The sequence below is a fragment of the Scatophagus argus genome, chromosome 22 (assembly GCF_020382885.2).
Source record: "Scatophagus argus isolate fScaArg1 chromosome 22, fScaArg1.pri, whole genome shotgun sequence".
Taxonomy (NCBI): Eukaryota; Metazoa; Chordata; class Actinopteri; family Scatophagidae; genus Scatophagus; species Scatophagus argus.
Window position 1 is genome coordinate 15,634,040 of NC_058514.1, and position 25,286 is coordinate 15,659,325.

The 25,286-nt window shown below is 41.7% G+C and overlaps 2 protein-coding genes across 7 annotated transcripts in view; one reads left to right on the plus strand and one right to left on the minus strand.

The window, feature by feature from the left end:
* Nucleotides 1-1,061: 1,061 nt before the first annotated feature.
* samm50l (sorting and assembly machinery component 50 homolog, like) lies at nucleotides 1,062-9,879 on the minus strand. The gene is made up of 15 exons (XM_046378529.1): nucleotides 9,561-9,879; nucleotides 8,836-8,949; nucleotides 8,439-8,540; nucleotides 8,228-8,315; nucleotides 8,035-8,141; nucleotides 7,168-7,298; nucleotides 6,683-6,770; nucleotides 6,314-6,442; nucleotides 6,077-6,148; nucleotides 5,066-5,152; nucleotides 4,753-4,823; nucleotides 4,417-4,484; nucleotides 3,579-3,725; nucleotides 3,085-3,226; nucleotides 1,062-2,719 (listed from the first exon to the last, which is right to left on the minus strand). Exons 1-15 carry the CDS (start codon nucleotides 9,579-9,581, stop codon nucleotides 2,674-2,676), a joined length of 1,413 nt encoding a protein of 470 aa, XP_046234485.1. The 5' UTR covers nucleotides 9,582-9,879; the 3' UTR covers nucleotides 1,062-2,673.
* scube1 (signal peptide, CUB domain, EGF-like 1) overlaps nucleotides 9,126-25,286 on the plus strand; it is a 104,053-nt gene continuing 87,892 nt past the window's right edge. For 2 of the 6 annotated variants that reach the window (XM_046378523.1, XM_046378524.1), the window contains exons 1-4: nucleotides 9,126-9,225; nucleotides 10,766-10,879; nucleotides 11,449-11,474; nucleotides 15,369-15,491. In XM_046378523.1, the coding sequence (XP_046234479.1) occupies nucleotides 9,161-9,225; nucleotides 10,766-10,879; nucleotides 11,449-11,474; nucleotides 15,369-15,491 (328 nt within the window). In that variant the 5' untranslated portion in view covers nucleotides 9,126-9,160. Of the gene's footprint in view, nucleotides 9,226-9,294; nucleotides 9,470-10,765; nucleotides 10,880-11,244; nucleotides 11,475-15,368; nucleotides 15,492-25,286 lie in introns of those variants that run through there. The other 4 variants (XM_046378525.1, XM_046378527.1, XM_046378528.1 and 1 more) reach the window with 4 other exon arrangements.

The following is a 25,286-nucleotide window of genomic DNA, read 5'->3' on the forward strand; positions in this document are numbered from 1 at the left end:
ACGATCCCAGGGACAGTCTGTGCCTGAGTCACACCAGGCGTAAAAAAATCACATTTATTGGATATTTATTCCACTATGCACCTTATCTTATATGTTTTTGCACAATTAACCTGCACTTTATAACTCATTTCTGAGTAGCAATCTGTTTACTTATGTTTACACTGTGGCTTTTTTATTAGTTCATTATTTTAAACATACAGTCAATCCGGTCAACCTGCTTTCTCTGCACTCTATTGTACTTTATGTAGCATATTTTATTTTATTTAGTATACTTCTAGTCTATTTTTCCTACTAACAGTTAGGCCTTGTTTGGTTGTTTGTTTGCTTGCTTTTTGACTAATCTACACTGCTGTAATGGGCTACTGGATGATTGAATTTCCCTTGGGATCAATAAAGTATCTATCTATCTATCTAAAAGAACATTTATATCTTTATAATATTTGTATATGTACACCCAACCTCTTAATCAAGGCCACATTTATATACAATGTAGTTAATCGTGTTTATGGCAAACGGCTGTGCAGTAGCCACAAGCTATTGTTTACAACAATGTTAAAAGCCTTATATGAGTAGAACTCCAGAGTTTCTGGATTTTTTTTTAAAGTTTTGGTTATGTACATAAAGTTATCATTGGATATGTTTTTATTATCAACTGAATGAACATTTTTACTATTTCATTACACATTTTTGTGCTGGCTCTCACTCTGTAGTCTCATACATGCTGTTAAAGTAGCCTCACCTTTCTGTAGCTGTTTGGTGCCCAGTGCCAAAAACCAAAGGCCATTAAGCATACAATGCACAAAGTCTAACCACAGAGTATCCTTTTAGTGTGCTGGCACTCTATTAAAGACATTATCACACTGAAATTTGTTACAGTTTTTAGGTTACTGATAAACCTGTTAAGCAAAGTCATCTTTATTCTTTATAATGTATGTGTATTTGTGTATTTCTGTGCTGGTTCTCATTCTATAATCATACAGACAATGTAACCATACTGTAGTTGTTTTATGGCCAGTGCATACCAAGGACTATGTGGGTAACAAGGTGCTGCACCACCAATATGCAGTTAAAAGATAAACTTTTGAGTAATTTTAATCCAGTTGCACTATACTCACACAGCTGCAGTTCTTTGCAGCATTCACCTGCTGTACACCTGCCCAGACTCCCACACAGAACAAGCTCTGATCAAACAACACATCTGGAACCATCCACACTCAACTGCCCTGCACAGGTTCCTGCAGAGCAAAGGTTCAGTCAACCGCAGGGAGGCAGAGCAGTGTGACACACACACACACACATTTATTCAAATCACACTCAGTCTTACTCTCACTGTTGACCTGATATCTTCCTGGCAAGTATGGTTACATTTATTCCACTTATTGGATGTCCCTTTATCCCATAATGCAATAAAGCTATTCAATAATCAAACTATAAAGCTCCTGTGCTGTTGCAACACTGTTTTGCTGATGTCACCAAAAGCTACAAGTCAAAGTTCTAAACTTTTTAACAGATGTAAGAGGTGTGGTCCAAAATGTAATCAATGTTCGTCCGGAAAAAGTCGGCCTTATTAACAATGAACGTCAGCTCAACTGAAAGACAAGGAACGTTAAGAGCACAATATCCAGAAGTGATACCTGCACCTTGTCGTTTCTCCCACTTCATTGCTGAATTTGAAAAAGCACAAAAGATTCAAAGAAAAACCAGGGGAGCAGCAGTGATTTACTTGTGAATAGCTTCAACAACATCAAAAATAGGACTAACGGTAAGAGCACTGGTGGTGGATGTCGCCCGGAGGGTGGGGGGTGGGGCTAGAGGGGGGGTGGGGGGGGGGGTTCTACCTCCGGTTCCCCAGAGATCAACCTCTTCAAGTCACACAACAAACGTTTGAACAAACTACTTTGGCATAAGGGTCGACTCTCTTCCACTGTTTCAATTTAAAAGTGCTGGTTTCTCTCGGTTCAGTCCCTCGCCTGCCACTGCAGTCATTCGATCACAAAGTACCACTCAACAAAAATCATCAGGTCAGAAGAGTGTGTGGTTTACAGTTAACTGCCAATCAAACACAACAAAACAAAACAAAAAAATTAAGCAGTTGTGCTCCTAGTTGAGAAGAAGTCCTGGAAGGCAAATACAGGGAAGATGGCCAAAATCTCTTTTAACATTCTGGAAACATACTTTGTGTCACCACAGGAAACACTGTGGGTAAAAATCACTAGTAGATGACTTTTTCCACAGACAAGGCACCAGTGCTGGAGATTTCACATCAAGGAAAGAGGAACTTATTAATATGTTGTTGGGATTTGTCAAAGATTCACCGTACATTTGTTTTTTTTCTATTTTGACATCATGTTTTTTTTGGGTTACTACTGAAGAAATTTTACATCTGGTTACTTTCCTCTCTCAAATCACAGAAGGTCTGCTCAGTTTGTATTATAAATAGTTTCACTTGTTGTGTGGTTCAGCACCGGAACTTTGTTGTTCAAAAGTCTTTACTAGCACATATGAACAGAGGGTTTGAGAGGTGGGGGGGGTGGGAAGGGGGCGTTCCCAGTACATGTGACCCATGCTTGGATTACACACTCTACAACAAGTTACAGGTGACAAAAAACAAGACGTTCTCCCTTTTCACGTCTCAGCCTCTTCTGGAACACTGAGGGCGGTGGAGTGATGACGTCACAGGAAGCGGATTCCTGCTCCAAACTGGACACCGTCACATATCCTGAGAGAGGAGAGAAGGCAGAGGTTAGGAATTATTGTCCTGCCCTATGCTGCACTTTGAGCTTTTTGAGGTTCAGACCTCTGATTTAGCACGGCACTCGTAACACAATTAAACTCATGAGGGACAGTGAAGGAAAAAAAGGCAGCAAATCAGATATATCGTCTTTTTTTTTTTTTTGATTACACATGCTGTTCTTGTTCGTGACAGCTGGCAGCAGTAACAAGCCAGAAAATGTTTATAGTGCAAGCAAAGGCAGGGAAGAAGAAGACTTGCCTCTAGCAGTCATGGGTGCTACCAGTGACGGGTTCAACAACGGCGAGCCTTACCTCTACAATATCTAGGAGTGGAAGCCAATAGTAGCCTACCTGTCTCCGCTCTGAACTCCCATGGGCACGCAGTAGTTGAGCTCCAGTCTGGCGATGTTCCCAAGCCGCAGCACGATGCCCGCTCCGTACGACCAGCGAATACACTCGGCTAACTTCTGAAGGTGTGCCCGAGGACCATCACCTGCGCACATAAACCTCAACGTGTCACAAACCGACACCGCAAGCTTTCCCGATACAAAGCCATCGCAGAGAGTCAAGCGGCAATAGTACAGTAATATTTACAGTATTAATGGGGTAATCATCTGATTCAGGAGTTTTCAAATAACAGCATTAAACATATTTGAACAGCATTACTTAAAAAAAAAAGTTGGAATGTTTGGAACATAAGAGAGGGCACATTATAACTGATATTACTGAAATAGATCCATTGTTAATACCAAGCTACTGCCTGGTTATTATTTACACGGTATAACGTAATTATTACCTCCTTGTTATGACGTTAATGCATTCAGTACTGTCTTCAGTCTACCCACCATAGTTGAGGTTGCAGAGGTTGCCTGCGTTGAGGAAGAAGTGCGTTCTGAAAAGGTCACCGAAGCCGCCTTTGCCTGGTCTGAAAGGCAACGGCGTGTAGAGGTGCAGACCACCTGCCCAGTACGCCTCTCCACCCAGATAGTCACCTGGAACACACATGGGTAGTATGAGCTGCTGTACTACACTACTTAATGGGACAAGCAATTAACCACAGTCTCAGTTTAAGGTACAGCAGACCTAAATCCTTAATATTTTAACTCCAGCTAACATTCAGTATCATTTAATTAATGAAATAAAATAACTTAGATATTCTGTGTACTCAAATATTCACCACTTGTAGTCTTTTAGCCACTAACTGTATGTAAAGATGGACAACATGAGAGCTACCCTAAAGTAAAGGCAAAACATCTTGATCGCCCCCTGGTGGCAGGCTGCAGTAAGCTGATAAACCTCTTTCCCTCAAAAACACAAAACTCAAGGTACACATCAAATAAACTTGTCCCAAAGAAAGTTTCTGTCATTTTAGGTAGTTCCTCTCATGCTGATGTATATTCAAGTGTTAATTATTCTAATAAGTTTGGTGTTAATTAGTTATCTGATGCTCTAATAAGGGGTTGAAATGTCATGATTGACAGCTGGGCGCTGTTAGTGATTGGGTCAGGCAGGTGTATGTGTGGGAACTCAATCCCACAACTCCACTGCCACTACCACTACTGCACAAACTCTGGCTCCAAATTACATCACCAGTGCAAGATGGATTCGCTTGTATCCAGGATATTTTGGCTCTACTTTTACTTAGTGGGAGGAAGCAGATCGTACATCTTGAACGGTTTTTACCTTCACTCTGTGGCCCGATGCTGTACATCCCAAACCCTCGTACACTGGTGGGACCTCCAAGGTAGAATCTAAACAAAATACTTAACTTTCAGTGATCTCATTCACAGCACAAAGTTAAATAAAAAAGAACTGAATAACTTTACATGCAGAGCTTCTTAATGATAACCTTGACCATTCTTAAGAAGCCAACATTCAAAATAAGCTTTGATTTTTAAATGTTGGATCAGCACTTTGAGTGCAGTCGCTTTATAGGAAGAGGCAAACTGTGGTCAAAGAGTGGTGCCAGTGTCTGACTGTCAGAGCCAGATGACAAGCCCTTGGAGAAGTCCGACGTACCTGTCAGCGATGCAGGACGGCTGTCCCCCCAAGGGATAAAGCATCCCACCCCACAGAGAAGCAGACAGGACCTGAGAGGACGCAAAATGTTTCCCTTTACATACATAAAACCACAAGGAAAACAAGTGCACACTACAAATACAGATAAACCTACAATCTCTTGTTTTTCATAGCAGAGCCTGGAAGCATGACAATAAAAGTCCACGAGGCCTGTTTATAGATTGACTATGAGCAAACAATACAACGAAACAACAACACATGTAATTTAAAAAACAGGATAAAACAGGTTTGGAGGGACTTAATTCTGTCTTACCGAGTCCCAGAAGAGCCGCCTGTTGAACTGCAGCTCAAAATCCTCTTTCAAAAAGCTGGCGTCTCCTCCCGTGTAGCCAGCGAGTTCCTGCACGGCAAACACACACCTCGATCACATCTTTGTGATGCGGACAGACCATGAACTGTGTTTGGGAAGAATTTCAGATTTCCGATTCACTGTTGCTTTGTCATGGGGCAAATATAGCTAACACACTCTAACTCCCAGCTAGAGGATTCGCTGATGAGGAACTATCTTTCATGAAATACTGTGTTTTAAATGGTACAAATGGGAAAATTCAGAGGCTAGTTTAAGTCTGACGATAGTATACAGGGGATTTCAAAATTAAGAAAAGATCACGATTTATACTCAAATTATAACATAAATTTTGGCCAGATGACCCAACCCTAACTGGACACACACGTCACAACTGACCCAAAGTTTCTCATTCAAAGTTTACACCCTGATAAACATCATAGACGTAACAAAGTAAGTCAAAATTCATCAATTGGATTAAAGAATTTGACTTACGCCATTCGAGGGGAAACAGCTGTTCTTAATAAGCATTTTTTACATTATGTGTTGAAACAGAATGTGCATCTAAGTAAGTACATGTAAGTGGCCCTTTGCAGTATGTGACTGTTCAGTTCCATAAGAACTCTGACCGTCAGCTCAATAGTAACATACACAAGAAAGACACAAGAGTTATAACAGGCGAACCCTTCTTAAAAGAAGAGAAACTCATTTTTTCACTTTCATTTTATTTACTATTATTTTATTAACTTTTTTTATTTAGCTATATATATATATACTCATTGCGTTCTATTACTATCTACCAAACATCTGACATGTAAGGGAAGGCCATCTGAATTTTGGTATTTCCTTTTGTGAGAACACATTTGCTGCTTTGCTGTTGGAAATAATTTGAAAATAAATAACTGCATTGATTTTACAGCGTGAAATGTTATTTGTTCAGCGAGGTGTTTCCATGGGCACACAAGCCCACTTACTTACCTGGTTGATCCGGAGTAAGGCGCCTCTGCTGGGGAATATGGCAGAATTCCTTGAATCAACTGACAAAGTGTGCTGCAAACAAACAAAGCATAAGTTCTACTGAACTGCTGCAGCATAGAAAAATTATTTTATAACTCTCACAGACATTTCCTGAAAAGTATGCACTAAACCTCATGAAAAAAAAAAAATCGGAAAAGTTGGGTGAACTAGGACGTAGCAAAAAGCTCCATTGCGTACCGAGAGGGCGGATTTCAGCGAGTGTCCGCTCTCCTCTCGCACGGCGAAGGAAGCACTGCGCGCCAGGCAGCCCAGCTCCCTCCACACACCCTCCCACTTCAGCGTGTGGTTGGTCGTCCCAAGAGGAAACTGCAGGAGCACAGGAAGACGGAGAACATCAGTTTCAAGTGTGAACTCGGCCCTCACACTGTTACCGTGCAGATAATGAGCGCGTCCTCCTTAGCTGAACAGCCGTGAGAGGAAACTGTGGTGGCGAACTGAAGTGCTGTCTCACTGCAGTTTGGAGGTAGGTGGATTTGCACGTCCTCAGACTCACATGTGTACACCAACTCTTGCCAAAGCACCAAACTGATACACGCAGTCACTTACACTGAGTTCTGCAGACATGCCTCTGTCGGTCTCTTTTAAGGAGCTCCATGGGAACTGGCCGGTGACTTTGTACATGTTGAGGGTGAGGCTGAAACAGAGGACACCAGGTGTGGAAAAAAAAACGGCAAACTTAACAACCTCTCCTTGGTGATGCACTACAGCTACCGTTCAAGATTTGTATTCACTCCTGGTGCATCTCAAATTCAAGAAATAAATGGCTATTATTATCATTTTTTTCTCAAAGCCTTGTCAATGAATGCTGCCGAAGGACTGTTCCGATGTCCACGTCCTACAGCAAAAAGGCACACTTTACTTTGAGATTTGATATGTGCTGCTGCTTCCTTGAATGCACCATCAACAGAACATTCAGAACATTCCCTGCACTCAGTAGTATTGAACTTGATTTGTGTGTAATGGACAAAAAAAATAGAAAATAGAAAAACAGTATAGTCCAGGTGAGTTCTGGATCTATGTCAGGGACATACTTGCGTTCAAAGTGTCCAGGTTGGGGCTTGAAGAAGGACAGGCCATATGACGTCTCCTTGGTACCATAGGAGAACTGGAAGGTGAGTTTCTCAGCTCGGCCCAACATGTTGGGCAACTTGAGACCCAGCACCTGGAAGACAGGACGCTAACGGTTACTTGAGGCTGTCTGTCTGATAACAAACAAACAAATATTCAAAACACAGCGAAGACAAACCAAAACTGAGCCACAACTGTTTTTATCTATTCATCCAAAAATTGATTAACTGATAAATCGCTCGGTCGAGTAATGTCAGTAAATCAGAGCCACAACTCACAAACACAGGCAGTATCTTTGACTTAAACATTATCTACAATAAATCATTTCAGACAATCATTTTAAATTATACTGGACACCATTTTAAAGCATCTCTTTTGTTGGCGTGACTCACTCTTCATTTGGTTTTCTGTTGCCAGAGAGTTATGGAAAGTACCTGGTACTTTTTCAAGCATCACCTCAGTCTTTGTTCCAAATGAGCTGAGCTACTACTCATATGACAAGAGCATCATGCACACTGATGGCAAAACGCAACCACAATTACTGTATTCACATCAATGAATAAACTGTATCGAGCGGCGTTGAGTCGTACCGTGCAGCAGAAACCCCTGACAGCCAATCGGACACTATGTTCCATAGTAGTGGTATTAAAATATTTCAGAAACTTAAGTATGTGTGCATTATGTGAGAGATCATGGATATTAGCAGTAATTTTGTGAAATCTTGGCTAAGATAAAAATAAATAAATAAATCACCATCCTATACACTCCCCCCCAAGCCAATATAGAGGCACACGTGACTGAAACAACTGATATGGAAGAGTCTCTCTCACCATGCTTCCTTCATTGTTGCCAACCATGGTGTTGTAGCTCCCCGTCAGCCTCTTTATCTCCGTCACCTCAAAAGTTACATCCAGACCGTTTGGCAAAGCGTCTGCACCTGAGGAAGAAGAAGCAATCCCTCACATGAACCAAACACACAGTCAGCGCATCCCATAGGAAAACACCACGCAGCCACTGAGCTACCTTCAGATGTGTCAATGAGAACCTCCACCTCCTTGAAGATTCCCAGGCGGAGCAGCCTCTGTCTGGCGACGTGAGCTTTTTTCATCACCTGTAACCGAGACAGAAACAGAGCTCTGCACTGACGAACCACCTGAGAAATCGTCTGCTGGACTCTTCATCGATTTCCACAACTTTTCAGCGCCTGAAACCGTCATGCCAGCAATATACATACCTCGATGAGGTTTCTGGCGTGGAAAACATCGGAGATCTCATAACCGAGCAGATCTTCTTTAGTTCGTCCAAGACCCTGGATGTTCACATGTTGGACCACCACCTGTAATCAAAGGTATTTCACTTAGATCGCATTCATATCATTATCAAATATGTATGACCGCACATTAAAATGTATTTACATTTCCTTCCTAGTGTGTCTGCTGGTTTTGTCTGGTGAAAGATTTTTGTGTTGCACTTATATGCTTTCACAAGTGTCCTTGACCCATAGAATTCACGACTACCATTACAAATCACCAGATTTGGTGTATTTTTTTAACTACTTGTAAATAATAAAGATTTTTATATTTTACAAAAGCTATCCTAATACAAGTAGGACTTCTACTAGTACTACTCACGTCTTTGTTTTCGAGAATCTCCTGCTTGGCCTCCTGTTCTACTTCTGGAGTCTCCATCATGTCGTCAGGGTTGACACCCAAGTCCCGACCGTGCATCGGGAGAGGATCCAGACTCTGCACCAACGATAAGGGCAATGCTTTAAACGACACTACCTGCATGGTCTAATTCAAAGAAACAATGACATAACAATAACCCCTTCTTAGTCTCTGAGACATCGCTCGCAGAAAAGTCAACCTCTTTGTCAGAGTGTCCATATTCCTACGACCAGTGAAAGTCACTCATCTGGTCAGGGTTGGTTTGTTCACGTGGGTGTGTACAAAATGAATGAAGATTTGTGGGATTGGAGACTTTCTTCTTCTGGCATATTTAGGCATTGTAAGGTCATACAGGTAAATATGTCAACGCTGACGCTCTTACAATTATTTTTCTCACGTTTAATACACTGTTTTGTGAAAACGTTAATGCCTTCTCGTAAAACTTTATTTCTATCGGCAGAATTGCATGCATTTAGGTGAAGTTGCATCATTTCACCACCTGCAGTTCCCCCGTGTACACCGACGTTCGCCCGTCAGATTTGTTTGTAGTTGGTCTTTCTCTCACTGTGTGTAACAGTACATCGGGTACAAAATGCTGGTGAGTCTGGAGCCTTCAGCACTAACTGGACAGGGAGGTCATGGTAAAAACTCCACAGAAAGGCCAGCTGTGAGAAAGAAATTGAGTTTACCTTAGCATGGACAGTCCCCATGGTTACTAGCCGCTCCTAAAATCCTCTTCTGTCGAGGTTAGCTGCTCTATATACCGGAGAAACTGATAAATGACAGCGGCTACTCTCTCCAGTACCAATCCCCCTTCAAGGGAGACGCCATGACAGTTGGTGAAGTCTCGTGCTGTGTTCAATGAACGTCAACTTCAACTGAGGTCTTTCATTTCACCCCATCTCGTTGCGTAGAAATCAATATGCATGTATGTTGTTCGTGTAGAACTTGTTTGGAAAAACTGTGGCTCGATTGAAGTAGTAGCAAATGTTGGGCCTACAAATGGATCTCAACCGACTGCAAAATAAAAGCTACCGTCTGAAATGTCAAACCTACCAAATTCGTTGCTCTTAAAGGCATCATCTTGTCCTCACTTTACGATTGGATGATGCATTGAAGAGGGCAGGTTTAAGGAACTTGTCCAGCAGATGGCGGTGTTTGTTTTCTATTCGTCCGCTTTATTTCTGTAGCCTCTGCAAATTACAATTGCACCATTAAAGTTGTAACTAGGCATCGGCTATTGATACGTTAAATATGGGAAGTGCATCACAATGTTCTGTCTGAAAGAAAGTTTTGTTTCTGTGACTGTTTGATTATTGCGGATATAATGGCTTACAATAATATTCTTTCAATATCCTTGATCCTTGAACTTAACTGTTTGTTCACATTTGGAGTGCCTTCAAACAATGAGAACTGTGTCGATTACTGTGTGATCATATCATTAATTTAATCATTTAAGACAGGATGGTTTGACATAGTAAGGGATATATAGACAGAGAAACAAATGTTTTTGTTTTTTGTTTTTTTGACCTGATTAAATAAGATAGATAGATAGATAGATAGATATACTTTAATGATCCCAGGCTGGGAAATTGCAGATATAAGATATAAATAAGGAGGCAAATAGTGCAAATAGTGCAAATAGTGAAGAAAACTGAGGACAATATGGACAGAAAGACAGCAGACCAAAGAATGTGTACCCTGTCTGGGGCTCTGAGACAGTTGAACAGGCATTCTTGACCTTTCACATAAAGCCACTAGGTGTCAGTATTTCTTAAAATTTTACGGCCTGTCATGACTCAGACATCTGTATCACTAAGTTGGAGAAGAGCAAACGGCTGTATTTAAGCCCTGATACTGCCCGTGCTTCTTAAATTAAATTTCCCTTCTACAGTAAAAACTCCCCCTCCAACTCCCGATGTTGTGACCCTACATCACAGACAAGGCTGTGGACTGTGAGCAGGTGTGAAGGTGAAATGTGGATCTTTCACAGGAAGCGGGAGAAAAGGTCAGAAAAAATGCTTTTCTTTCTTTCTGCTTTTAACAATCTGGTGGTCCCCCAGATTTATCTTATAAATTAATTAGTAAATCCCGTTAGAGCTTAATGGGAATTCGAGTTTTAATTGTTTGTCAAATAACTTATTCAACATTTTATTTTTAGCTGGGGGTTTTCAGGTTTGGGGAACCCTGAGTATGTCCATCATGACGCTGCGCTGTACATCCATCGCTCATTAAATACAAACACACACACACTCTCTCTCTCTCTCTCTCTCTCTCTCTCTCTCTCCTCTACCGGCGCAAACAAACCAATCAGAGGGCTCAGTTAGCCTCCGCTCTCTCCTGCTCTTCTCTCTCTCTCTCTCTCTCTCTGCCTCTGCCAGTCCACCAAAAGCGGTCCTCCTCCTCTCCTATCAGAGACACACACATACACACACACACGCACACATACACATTCACACACACACAGTCCAAACCCCCAGAAAAGCCCTGCTGAATCCTCACACCGTCTGTCAGCATGGGGAGCGCTTGTTTTTCCCGGGACGTTTGTTTGTTTATCCTCCTCATAAATACTTGCAGGGTGATGGGGAATGTCGGACTCGCAGGTAAGAGCTCCCCTTTCCTCTCTGTCTCGCTTTATTGTTTAGCCTTAAATGCACTTTTAGGTGGCTTGGAGTCCTGAAAGGAAAAATGATGGAAACACAAGTGAAAAACGACTGGGAATATCCTAATGCTGTCATTGGAGATTTTAAAAAATCATAGTAGGCCGCTTTAAACTTGTCATTCAGTAACCCCTGCTCATTGCAAGTACTCCAATATTATTATTATGTACTTTGAGGCATTTGTGCCCACTGTGAAATGAGAACAGCATCGTAATGATGAAAATAAAATGGGCATTGAAACAAACATTTAACAGATTGAAAAGTCATAAATGATATATTTTTATACGCTTAATTTCGTGATTTCACAAACTGGCTTATTTGATGCCTAAGTCTCTGCAGAGACTCAGTTTTACCTCGCAGTATTTGCGATGCGCAAACTGATTTCCACTTGGTTAACCAGCGTCCCAGACTTCAGTGGAACTTCAGTTTCCTGCGCGCAAAGGTCAATTTCAATCGGAAACCACAGCTTGATCTCTGGGTTACGCATTCGTTTGCTTTGATTCGGATTGAGAGGGCTGCCTGTTTTAATATCTCACCGTTTGGAAATGGTGCAAATGATTTACCGATGGTGGTTTTAGGAGCTGTCCTCTGAGCCGCTAGAGAGCACCTTGTCTCCGGCTTTGGTGGCCTGAGGACGAGGGAGGTGGAGGCTGTGTGTGTATGTAAATGTGGACTGAGGGGGTGGTGGTGGTGGTGGTGGTGGCAGGAGGGCCGTCAGAGTCCCAGGAGGAACGGGAAGGCAGGCAGCAGGGGCCCAGTATCGACCGGGCAGCAGCACATTGTTCAGCCTCCCACTGTGAATGGGTGAGGAGTCAATATTGAGACAGTGACCCACCGTCCGGACAGGGCTTTGTCAAAACCAGGAGCACACTGCAGGAGGAGCAAAGAGGCTGAAAAGAAGAGGATCTAAAGGGAAAGCGTCTCCTCCTACAGCATCAAAAATCCCATAAAACACTTGAACTTGTTGCTTGTCTTTCTCCTCACTTCAGCTCCATTAAAATGACAATAAAACTTTTTTGTTTTTTTTTCACAGAAAAAATATTTATTTTAAAATCCGTTTTATGGTTTATTTATTGCCTTTATAGGGCTGAGTCGGGCAGAGGGCCAGACAGAGAGCAGGGGCTGAACCACAGGCAGCTTCCAGAAGGGTTACTTACACACAGGCTATTTATATTCTGATGGAAGCAGAGGACAAGCAGAGAAGCTCTGCGGTGATGTGAAAGTCTGCGAAACGATAGGTTTGACAGGAGAATGTGTGTCTCTGTCCTCCCCGTGAGTCTGTCTGTCTCTCTGTGTGTGTGTAATGAGTTGGCCCTCTGCCCTGGGATTCGAGCCCAGATGCGACCAGCTTCTCTATCAATAACCTGATCAATTGGGGAGCTGTTAAGCCTTCTGTTCTCTGTATGTTCTCTGTGGCTGGACCTTGACTCTAGAGCTCTCTTTGATTGTCAGGCAAAAAATGGTTTATAATTTAAGTAAGACAGTTTGGAATTATGTCCTTGGATTTGACTGAACTTCAATTTCACTCACAGTAAAGCTGAATGAGGCAACTTTGCATTACTTCAGAAGTGCAGAATGAAAAATATGATTAGGCTAGAGGTTCCAGACTTTTTGTCGCTTGTGATCCTTTACCTTAAAGGGGTGCACTCATTTACGTCATTACGTTTAGTGTACTCCAGAAAATTAGCATTAATAGAATTACTACAAGTCAGTAGTGTCCACAGCTGTCCATGTACACATCTGTTTGACATGTTTATTCAGATCCTTACAGTGAATAGTATAGTTTCATAAAAGCTAGATACTACATTTCCCACAATGCTCAATGCTCAATAGCTGCTTTCCTCAAACCTTGTCAGTATGCTTCAAAGTGCTTGCTTCTTGTAAGAGAAAGCTTTTCACACAGTTTGCAAGCATAGCCAGCAATTTTGCCCTTAGACACTGACTGATGACAAATCAGAATAGTTTTTAACGCAGCATTTCTTTTCGAATTTGTAGCTCACAATCCCAGGCTTAAATAACACTGATTACATCATTATAATCGTTTTCTCAAACTGGACAAATGTCCACCGTAGGAAATTTTCAGGTGCTGCTTATGTGCGTTCTCATTTAACTTGCAGGTATTAGTTTAGTGTAAGTAGTCACTAACTAACTGTCTTAACCTTACTTTCAGAGTTTATGAATTGAGTCGTGTCAAGTTTCTATGAATTAATACCAATGTTAGCTAGTTTATAGCTTTGCCTTGACATACACTTTAGCTAACTAAAGCTAGCTAGCTAAGGCTTGCCTTACAGTGTGTCCTTACATCTCCTGTGTTGCCTTTTGTAGCTAGCCGTGGTGTGGCTAGCTGTACCTGTGGTGTGGCATTTTGTTTCTAATATGACTTGTCATGTTAGCTTCAGTTAGCCAACACTTGGTGCTCAATTATGAGCAATGAGACTACCTTGGATTCGGTGTTGTAGAGATGTGTTTTCCATCGTTATAGAGGTTATTATTTCGGTCCTTTGTGATTCTGCACTGGTTTGTAGTGGCTTCTTTAGCATTTTTGAAATAACTCTGATAATATGCACACACTTGGTTTTTTCACTCAGGAATGCAGGAATTTACCTGGTCGGGGAAATGAAAAATATCAAAATCAATGTGTACTGAGTTCTGTCCTATCTATTCATTATATATATATATATAACTTTGAAATGTTTTTTTCAGATAAGCGTTCCTAAGTGTTCCTAGCAAACCAGCGACCCTTCCAATTTATCTAACAGCTCTTTGGGGTGGTCTTTACCCTTCAGTTAGAAACCCCTCATGTGCCCTCATTATGCATTAAATAGTGTCAGTGTGTACAAAATTCACGGTGTACCAACTTGCAATTTGTCATTCTTGCAGTATGACCTGCCGATACTGATTTTCTTTCTAAAAACTAGAATTGACAGTATATACCACCAAAAATCAACAAATTCAAAATTTTAATTTCATAATAAAAAAAAAATTATTAAATTTCACAATTTCCTCTCAAAATGAAGCAACTGCAAAGAGGTACAAATTAAAATTAACTGCAAAAGAGCTGTACATCCAACTTTATCTGACATATTTTACTTTACCAAAGAAAAGCAGGTGCAACCAATTTATGTAACAAAGCAAATGTTGGATACTTGCATCATTTTACAGGGTGCTTATAAATTCACCAGCTCTGAGGTAATTTATCAGATTTCTGGAGCCTCTATTCTCAACTATGGAGACCGTTGGATCATCCAGGGCCATAAATTCATGAATTCCATAATTTTCTTTGTAATTGCTTTAGTCTTTTCACTTCTTTTACCAAGGAAACATATCAGAGGCTGTTGGCTTGTGTCTGGCTTTGCGTTTTGGCTAGCTTTAGCTTTAGCCGCTTTTCCTTTGTTAGCTTCTTCAAACTGGGCACGTTCAGCTGGGTGATGGTGTTTTAAGTGTCTGATTAGGTTTGTTGATGCAAACATTTTCCTGGTAGTCCTCGTACACTTTGCTTTGGCCTGACATGTATTACAAATTGTGAGCTTTGTGTCTTCTTCACTCACAGTGAAGAACGTCTGCACAATGCTTCCCAAAATTGCATGCTTTCTGGGCGTGCCAGTAGGCTGTTTTGACTAATGATGATCCCAAACAAGAAACCAATCCAGAAAGGGAAACTCTGCCTGGCTTCTGATGTATACCTCACTACGTAGAGCTCACTGGGATCATTTTTATTTATACATGAAGCCAGGGATTACTGTGGCACTGAAAATGAAGTGTCATAAGTTTAAACCAAACATCAGAATCCGCTGGGACTCACGTCTAATTGGTTATTGATTTTGGATTTTTGTGCAGATACAGATGAGTGTGCAGAGGGTTCGGACGACTGCCACATCGACGCCCTCTGCCAGAACACGCCCAAGTCCTACAACTGCATCTGCAAGCCGGGCTACAAGGGAGATGGCAAGCAGTGCGAGGGTGAGTGGCCTTTCGACCTTATTGTGCTTCCTGAATCACTTCCATTTGTCTCTGCTGTCCTGCCTTATTAACTCTTAGTCTTTAAAATGGATCTCGTACAAGTGAGTACAAGGGAGTCGTTTTCAGATCTGGTTAATCTTTAAAGGGTCAATTCAGTCCAAAATCAAAAATGTATGTATACAGAAGTTTATGTTTTTTTGGTGACTGATCAACACAGACTGGTCTGTGAACTGAAGTTTTGAGATGAGTGTGGAGCAGTGGAGAAAATGATGTAACTGCAGCTTTGACTCGAGGCCTCGTTGTGCCTCAAACAAAGTGCTTGTTGGATTGTTTAACAGCGTCTGAAGACTAACCTTCTCAGGGGAGGATCTGGTGGTGCTAAATTCTAAATTCACCAAAACAGACAATCTGGCTCATGCTCATGTTGTGCAGTGATTGACCAGGCGTGCCGAGGTGTGGAGGAAGGCAGGATTTGCACTCTGTCCACTTCACTCCTCTTTTTTTCACACTCACACACAGAGCTACTTCTGTCACTTTTAATGTTAACAACTGAGGCAACTCCGTGTACGCGTGTGTGTGTCATTGTTCCAGTAGGTACGTTACATTGTACTGAAATGACAGACACACCCTGGTGTCAGATGTGAACTTCAGTCCATCTTAAACATACCCAGACTCCGTCTGGTTAGATCTGGGCACAAGAACTGGGCCTCTGATGTAACGACAGACAGCTGTTCCCTACATACCCCCCTCACCACCACCACTCCCCTCCCCCCTACAGGTTCTCCTAATTAACACGGAGGAAGTGGACTGAGCGAGGGTGTTAGGGTGAGACGGGGGCAGCACCTGGCTGTGTGTTCACACCTCCACTCACTTCTGCCTCAAAGCACACCACAGCTGGAGCTCCGCTGACTGCACAGCGATCCTTCTCTCTCTCCATTATGCTGAATGCTAGCTCACTCACACATGTATTTACACACACACACACACGATCACATAATGTAATCCTCTAATCTTTTCCCATGTACTGTGCGCTCCACTGTTCATAACAAGACAGATTGCCTTTATATGAATGATGCTGCAGTCCTTTTTTTTTTTAAATTTCTGAAACCTTAATGACATTACAGGAGATATATTTTTGTTGCTCTGACAATTATTCCTATCAGCTATGATAACATACTCGCTAAATTAATTGCTGTGATCTGGGAATGCAGTGACATCACTTTTGTTCAGGCACATCGCACCTGTGGGTGTTAGAGGTGTTGTGACACCCACACTTTCACAGATACATGATTGATGATGCTGTTTAGCTCTAATATGAGAAAGCTTCTTACCAGACCGCCATGTCTGGTAACGGAAGCAGGGAGGACAGAGAGGGACTTGGATGGACACATATGTCCACCCTGACTATCAAAACAAGAAGCAGAGAAGCTGAGATTAAACCCTTAAACTGACGTCTCTGCTCAGGACTTCATCACTCCACTATATCTTTACATAGCAAACAGTTGTTTGCTGCATTATTCATTCTCAGAAGCTCATACATTCCATCTTTATAATGTAGAATCTTCTTCTACATTTAACAAGCTTTTTTCTTTTGTTTCTGACTAATAAAAACTAGAAGTGAAGTTTTTTTTGGCCAATTCCAATTTCTGATTTTTTTGAAGGATGTGACCTGCTGGTACCGATTTTTTCAGATTTTGATTTTGTTTCTAATAATCTATAATTGACAGCATATACAAACAAAAATAAACTTTTCTTCAATGTGAAATTTTGCTTTCATAATAAAATAAATTATTAAACTTTACAAGTTCCTCTCAAAGCAAATTGAAAGAGCTACTAATAACAAATAACTGAAAATGAGCTGTTCATCTAACTTTACTTTACCAAACAAAAGCAGGTGCAAGAGATTTATACAAGAAGACAAATGTCAGGCAATGATATCATTTTACAGTATGCTTATAAATTCACCAGGGCTGAGGTAATTTAACAGATTTCTGAGGTCTCTGGTTAACCTTTTCTCTGCTTAGTTTCTGGACCTTGGTTGGGAAGCAGAGGAGATTTTCCTCCTGGACTGAAGCGAACTTCTGCTTTGGAGCTAACCCCTTCACTTCACAAACAGTGGCGAAACAGCACACGGGAGCTCTGCTTGACATTTATGGTCAACTCAAACTTATGGCTTACTCTGTGTACCTTTTTCCATCATTTGCCGGTCACTTCACTGCTTCCACAGCTTCACTGCTCACACACTGAGGCTGCTGGCCTGTGTGTGTCACTGAGCTGTGGCTAGCTTTAGCTTTAGCTGCTCTTTCTTTGCTTGTGTCTTCTGCACTTATGGTGAAGAACCTGTTAGCGTATGGCTGCGAGTTATCGCCTGCACAGCTTTGTGTATGACATGTGGAGCATGTGTGAAATGGACCGGCTTGGAAGTGGAGATAAGATAAGATGAACTTTATTGATCCCACAGTGGGGAAATGTACTTGTCGTGGCAGCTCACAAGAACAGAAAAACAGTGCAAAAAGCAAAAAGTGTGCAAAAACAGCTACAAAAAAATACAAATATAGAGGTAATAAATTAAATTAACAAATTAACAATTTACAGTACAGTAAACGCAGTATAATATACAAGTCCTTATAAGGGAGGAAAAGAGAACTGACCAGCTCTCCAATCAGTGGTTGTTCATTAAATGCATCTCTAATAAAGACACAAATAAGCAAATCTGTTAAATGCAATCACAGAAATAGAAGAAACATGAAAGTCAGTTCAAAAAAAGCTATCTGGTCCGGCAGGTGCTGTTCACTGCTGCGGGTGTGCGCTTTGTGTGACTATGCTACATTCAAGCGTCTGACATTGCATTGCATTGGATGCTCACTGTATACATCGAATCCATTAAGTAGACAGATCAGTCACGTCATATCCATGTATATCCATAAGATGGAGATCAGACTGGATACATAACCACTCAACAGAAAACAAGATAGTATTTAAAAGAATACCCCTCATTGTGACTGAATTAATTGTTTCTCGTCCATGCATCGCTTTCAACGCGAGCAAAATAGAAACAGGACATTTGACAAAAGTCCAGCTCAAAACTGCTATACTTGTGGCCATCTCACAGCCAATTAGAATGCTTTAATATGAAACAATGAAATCAAATTGGTTCTGTTGCTAACACTTGTGTTGCACGCGGTTAGGAAATTTGAACTGTTGAAAGAGCTTATTGCTCTTGTTCTTTGGCTCAGGGCAGTTGAAGCACCTGTCTGTCGAATATGCAACCTAAAAGTAATTTCACCGTGGTTGTGAAAACACAGTGCGTAAATGACATTGCTAACCGAGGACAATGAGGACATGGACATGGTCTGCATGGGTTGGCAGGTACATAGGTAGATAGGCAAATACAAATGATGGCTTATCAAGGGCATGTAACAGTCACACACACGTGAGTTTTATCATTTTTTTCAGAGCTGGTTTCCTGCTGTCAGCAGGTGAGAGGAGACAGCAGAGGGTTCGGGCTCTTCAGGAATATGAACTTCCTCCTACAAAGCTGCTGTCTGCAAAGACTTCCAGTCTCTTTGTTGTTACATCATTCACCTAGACCAGCATTTGAATCAGTTTGTGTGTGTGTGTGTGTGTGTGCGTGCGAGAGCTGTACTCTGCTTCGATAGAGCTTGAATGTCAACTTACCATGCATGTAGCATTTGAGAGCTTCTGTGTGCATGTATGTGTGTGTCAAACATGCCTCACCACACACTCTCCTCCCTCAGCCTCCTGACTGTACTCTGAGATCCGTCAAACTCCCCCCCAGTGATGAGGCTAATGACAGGCATGTCAAATGAGGATGGATGGTGAATGGGAGTTGACCCCTGACCCCGGTGATTAGATATTGGCTGTAATTGGCTGGCTGTGTTTTCCATCAACAGGCATTACGGGACACTTTGCCAGCCAGCACCATTAGCTGCTCTGCTATTCCTGGAAGTACCTGGAAGCAGCAGAACGTCTGTTCTTGCTCTCTCCATCCCTCAGGTCTTCTCTGCTTCTTTATTATCAACATCATTCCATATCAAATGAGACTCCCTCAACGATGTTGTAAAATAAGTCGTGGATTATGAGAAAGTTGATAAAACTGAAGGTTTGTTGTTCACATTTTACTCCACAATCCTCATAAGTGCGCTGGCTCAGAAATGTATGATCTATCCACACTGTGACCTCTCATTTGTCATCTTACAAGTTTTCTGTCCAGAGCACCTGATTTTATTCACAGACCTCCAGATGCACTCTGCTTACTCCATACCCTTGGATGCACTGTGCTATCTTATTGTGACATTATAATGCTATCTAGACCTCTCTGTGTGTTGGCAGAAAGAGCCGCAACAATACTTAACAGTTTTGTTGTATCTCTGCGTGTATGTACTGCATGGATATATTTATGTTCCTAAAACATGGACAGCATAATGTGGAAACAGAATAACCCCTGTGGGCATCTACTTAGCAATGAGTTATAACATTAATACCACACCCACTGCAGGTTCAGCGCATACTGCTACAGCGTTGTGGGCTGGTACCACCTTGCATTAGACTTCTCCACCTTACAGCTGAATCCTTAAACATTTTCACCCAAGCAAATGTATGCACTGCTTCTGTCACTGATTAATTACATTACATTAATTATAAAATTACAGATATCTCAGATTGGTCCACAAAATCAAGATTAAGACTGACCAACACATTTCGGTTTCGTGACTTTTCAGTTTTCACTGGAAGGAGTTAAAGCTTCGGTAGGGCTGCATCTAGTTTTTATTATCATTATCAATTAATCTGATAGTTATTTGTACGAGTAGGGCTTGAGTTAGTGTAGCATTATTTTCCGGGCAGAAAACGTTGGCAGGGTGCCGGGGAGCTTTGGGATGAAGCACTCATGCGGTATCTGTCTGATAAAGCTCAGGATAGACAGACATGAGCAGAACAAGCTTGTCTTTCATTTTCTTGATAACCAGGGTGTCGAGCGACTGCTTCATCCGATACATGATTGGTTACCTGAAAAAGAGCAACGGGCAATGACCCCAGCATCTTTCTGAATACAACTGATATTTTCAACTAGAGGGCGGCACGGTGGGGCAGTGGTGAGCACTGTCGCGTCATAGCAAGGGGGTTCCAGGTTAGTATCCCGGTCTGGACCCTTCTGTGTGGAGTTCGCATGTTCTCCCTGTGCCTGCGTGGGTTTTCTCCGGGTACTCCAGCTTCCTCCCACAATACCAAAAACATGCACATTAGGTTAATTGGCTACTCTACATTGCCCCTAGGTGAGAGTGTGTAGTTGTTTGTCTTGGCGTGACGGCCCTGCGATTGACTGGTGATCAGTTCAGGGTGTATTCCGCCTGTCGCCCGTAGTCAGCTGGGATAGGCTCCAGCTCCCCCCGTAACCCTGATGGATAAGCAGTATAGAAAAAGGATGGATTTTCAACTAGAAGCATTCTGAGTGGCAACACAAAGAAGACCCTGAATGCAGCACTTTTTCTTTAGGCAGCCACATGCTGACACATCATGAAGAATCTATACGTGGAATGGACCTTTAATTGTTTACTTTATAAAAGGGCTGCTCATTCGATTCATTGATCAATCGTTTAGCCTGTCAAAAAAATATGAAAAACGCTCATTGCAGTTTCCCAGATCACAAAGTGACATCTTCAGATCGCTTATTTCATCCAACCAACAGTCCAAACCCCAAAGACTCTTTTACTACCGTAAGTGACAAAGACAAGCAGCTAATCCTTACATTTGCTGGAAGCAACATATAAAATGATTAGTCATTATCAAAGTAGTTGCCAATTAATTTTCTTTCAGTCGACTAATTGATTTATCAAATAATCAACTGCTATACTCCTCTATGTCAGTCCATATTATAGTCCGTACCATTTTCAGTCCTCTGTTCATTTCAATCTCCAACAATGACATCCATTAAAAAGATCCCATTTCGTTTTGTAGCCTTTGCTGAACATAGTGGTACAAGCATCTGAACAACAAATAAATGTCAACAAGCATTTTCAGTTATTAAAAACATGTCAGCAAGACAAGTGGATGTCCAGGAAACATAGCCCCCCCACCCCTTGCATTTTTTTTCTTTTTTTTATAGAATTAAAGGTCAGCCATCAAAATCCACTGCACAGTGGTTTATGAGACAAGGTTTACTTTTCTGGAAAGTTGTTGCTTCATCAGTCATTTTCTTCTCTACCTGACCAGCAGTATGATTCTAGAGGATGTTGCATGTACAAAAGTTTATCAAAGTTAAGACTTTTTTTGCCAGTCATCCTTTTCAACTTTATCATTGCAGTGGTCTCATTGAAATTTATGAGGCAAAGCCATTTTTGTCAGATATCTGTCTGAAAAAGCAAGCTGCACAGTTGTATCCATCTGCATTGGCACATACTCAATATTAAAAGACTTGGAACAGGATCAGGGGACACTTGATTGGGACACATTAGAGATTGACCATAAGTCCAGTCCTTTGAAAACTTTGACATTTCCTAATTAAAACACTAAGTGTTCTTGCAGATATTTCCCAGGAAAATCCTTTAGTTCAGAGTCATTTATGCAGATTTATGTTTGAAATTTGTTTCGGCTCTGGGAAGTAAAGTGCAGAAACATCACAGCAATGAGGGCTGAGCGCTAAAGAAGCTGCCAAAGAAAGCAAGGATGTAAAATGGTTCAGCTTTTCACATAAAATAATACAACAATGGCTACAGTAAATGTGCCGGCTTGGGCCAAAAACCAGATGTACCTTTTTTGGAGAGATAAAGGGTCTGTGCTGCAAGTGAGTATTTATAGAATCCTATGACTTTGTGTACTGGGAGTCAGCATGATGTACAGGCATTATTTTTACTTTCCTGTTCTACGGAAAGCAACAAGAAAATGCATTGTATCGATGATGACATTGTTAATGTGCAGTTTAGAGGTTCCTGAGGGACGTGGCCTGTGTGGCTCCACATTGAGAAAACTCTGGCTCGCTCTTGTGCTTTTGTAACGGCTGGGATTCGAGCCCCGGTGACCAAGGGAGACGACCTGTGGTCTCAGCCTCCGCTACACTTCGGCACTGCAAATTAGCAGCTTGCAGGCCACATTGTTCTGCCGCCTGTCTGGTAGTTCAGCAGGACTCATCGGGATCACGTCCCTGCCGCAGCAAGTTTCACCCAGATGAGGGACCATTGGTGTTGTTCTTAGTTTTAGAGTGCTCCCATCAGGCCTGTGTCCTCAGAGGAGTCAAGTGAATGTGCTTCTCTGTAAAGCGTGCCACTGAAATCTGATCTGGCGTTTATGAACGCTGCCCTCTCTCTAGACTTTTCCACGAGCTGATACTGCCGGCTTGCTATGGAAAAATGTGAACTTTTATCCCTGTGTTGTCAAATGAAGAGTATGTGGGAGGAGCTGTGTATCAGTAGCCTGCTTTACGGAACATGTGCTTGTGTGTGTGTGTGTGTGTGTGTGTGTGTGTGTGCGCGCGCTCTCGTTGAACAGCGCCAGAGTTATCTCCCTGTTTACAGAGAAGATCCAGTGAAACTGCTGATAGAGTATTGTACACTTGTTTGCCAATCTAAGAGTTAAGAGTTATGATAAGATGATTCACTGTGAATCACTAAGACGGCTGCATTTCCAGAGTTCAGGGAGAAAAACTTCACGAGCTTTGGGAGATTGATGATGGCATTCCTGCTGCAGAAATCCATCTTAACAACAATGAAATGAAATGCCAAGTCTTTAAATCTCATAAATGTCAAACCAAAAAGCAGTTTCAAAAAGCATTTCACCTTATTTCAACACACTTTGTGACATTTTTGTCAGAACCCCTGTTCAGATCTGGTATTAATAATGGTTTTGAGTGAACCAATCTCAGGTGGACAGCTCTCAGTGCAGGTCTGAATGCACCACTGAGGATGCATTTGAGACCCGACCACATTCAGATGATCTGGGCCACATATGACCACATGTAAACTGGACTTTAAAAACATGTTGTTTCTGTCCTTGTAAAAATTGTCACTTTATTGCAGTATCACTGTGTACCTCTCAAATGCTGACATTTAGCATGTGTTTGAACACACAATTTGAATGGATTTCACCATTTACACAGAAGTTATATAAGAAGACAGCATTTTAGTTAAGATGACAAATTGTACAAATACAACAGTAATCAATATAGGATGTTGCCTGTGGGGCAAATCCCAAACTCCCTTAAAAAGTTGATCAATTTGGATCAAGTTATTGAGTTAGGAGAAAAAGTATCAACTTTGTGAAATTATGTTTGCCGTCTTGTTAATTTGGTAAATTTTACACACCAAGTTATCTCCTTCTTAGTGTAAGAAACGTTGTGTCCATTTGGGCCAATGATGGACGTGCTTATTTACGTACAGAACAAGGAAGTGAGATCTGAGCACAAACGCTCGCTCGAGATGCGTCATAGTGCCGAGTGTGAACTGCCAGACTTGGAGCTGTTCACTTGTGATCAGATCACTCAGGATGCATTACTTAATATTAGGTCTGACAAGGCTGAGTGTAAGATGATCCAGAGGGATGAATACTCTGTCTGGTTTCCACAGAACTGTCGGAGACCTGCAAAAACACTCTTGTGTTTACTCAGGATTTGCCACTTACGGGCTAATTGAGTGGTTTTCATCAGCTGACTATTGCACTGAATGGGAGTTTAGTCTCCTCCCTCTCATTATGTGTTTCAACACAAAGCCTCTGCCGCCTCCATTCACAGCCACATTTATGTGTTCAATTGTGTCTCAATTAAAGCCCAAGATTGTATCACCATGCCAGAGCAACTAATTAAGTATGAAGCAGATAGAGGAGAATGTCACTTTGAGCACTGTGATACTGTAATATAACAGGGTTTGGCTCTGTAGTTTCACTTTCTGGGCCATCTTGTTTCTTGCAGATGTACTTACAGACTTACAGATTTTTCTATGATAGAGTTTAATAGGAGCAACTTTTTCACAGGAAACATGAAGCATGTGAAAGTAAATTTTAGATGTGGCACAATTGCAAGGCACCATTAGACGTGAATTTGCCTGGGTGGGCGATGCCAAGTGATGTGAAGATGCATGTGCGCAAACTGAAAATGTTTTTTGGACAAACAACATCAGTGAATCAGTGATCAATGCGTATTTTGATGCTGAGCTGTTGTCAGTCTGAACATGATTAAAACAAAGGCAGTTAATATTTAGGCTGCATTTGGTAATATTCAGTACAGCACACTCAGGGAATCACTGCACACCCTTCTGTCTTTTTCAGATTAAAAGCCAGCAGCAAGATGATGAAGTAAAATCCAGACAGTTGGAGTAGCAGATCAATGTGTGTTGAGGTGTCACATAAGGTGTGAGGATTTTTGTAACTCACTGAAACCAACAAGGTGTGCCAAGGCAAGAAAATAGTAAGAGTTTCTAGTTAAAAATCAAATCAGATTACAAGTCTGTGCTTCACAGTCGTTTCTCTTGGACCATCAGGATTTTCAAGTAGTTCATTTTAAACATAGACTGCAAACTACAGCATTGCTCTTATAGCTCGTTTAGGACTTGTGATCAATATTTATTCATCAGTGACACATTCTTTTTATGGAAGTGCAACATATTTCAAAAGATACCATGCCAGACTCAGACTGGAGTCTACTCGCAGCACCGCAGTGACGCCCACCTGACCTGTTTTACAGAGACAGAGAGAGAGAGAGAGAGAGAGGGGGAGAGAGAGAGAGAGAGAGGGAGAAAGGGCATCTCATGGGAAGAATGGATGGCGAGGGAGGCGGTGCAGGTGGAAGGG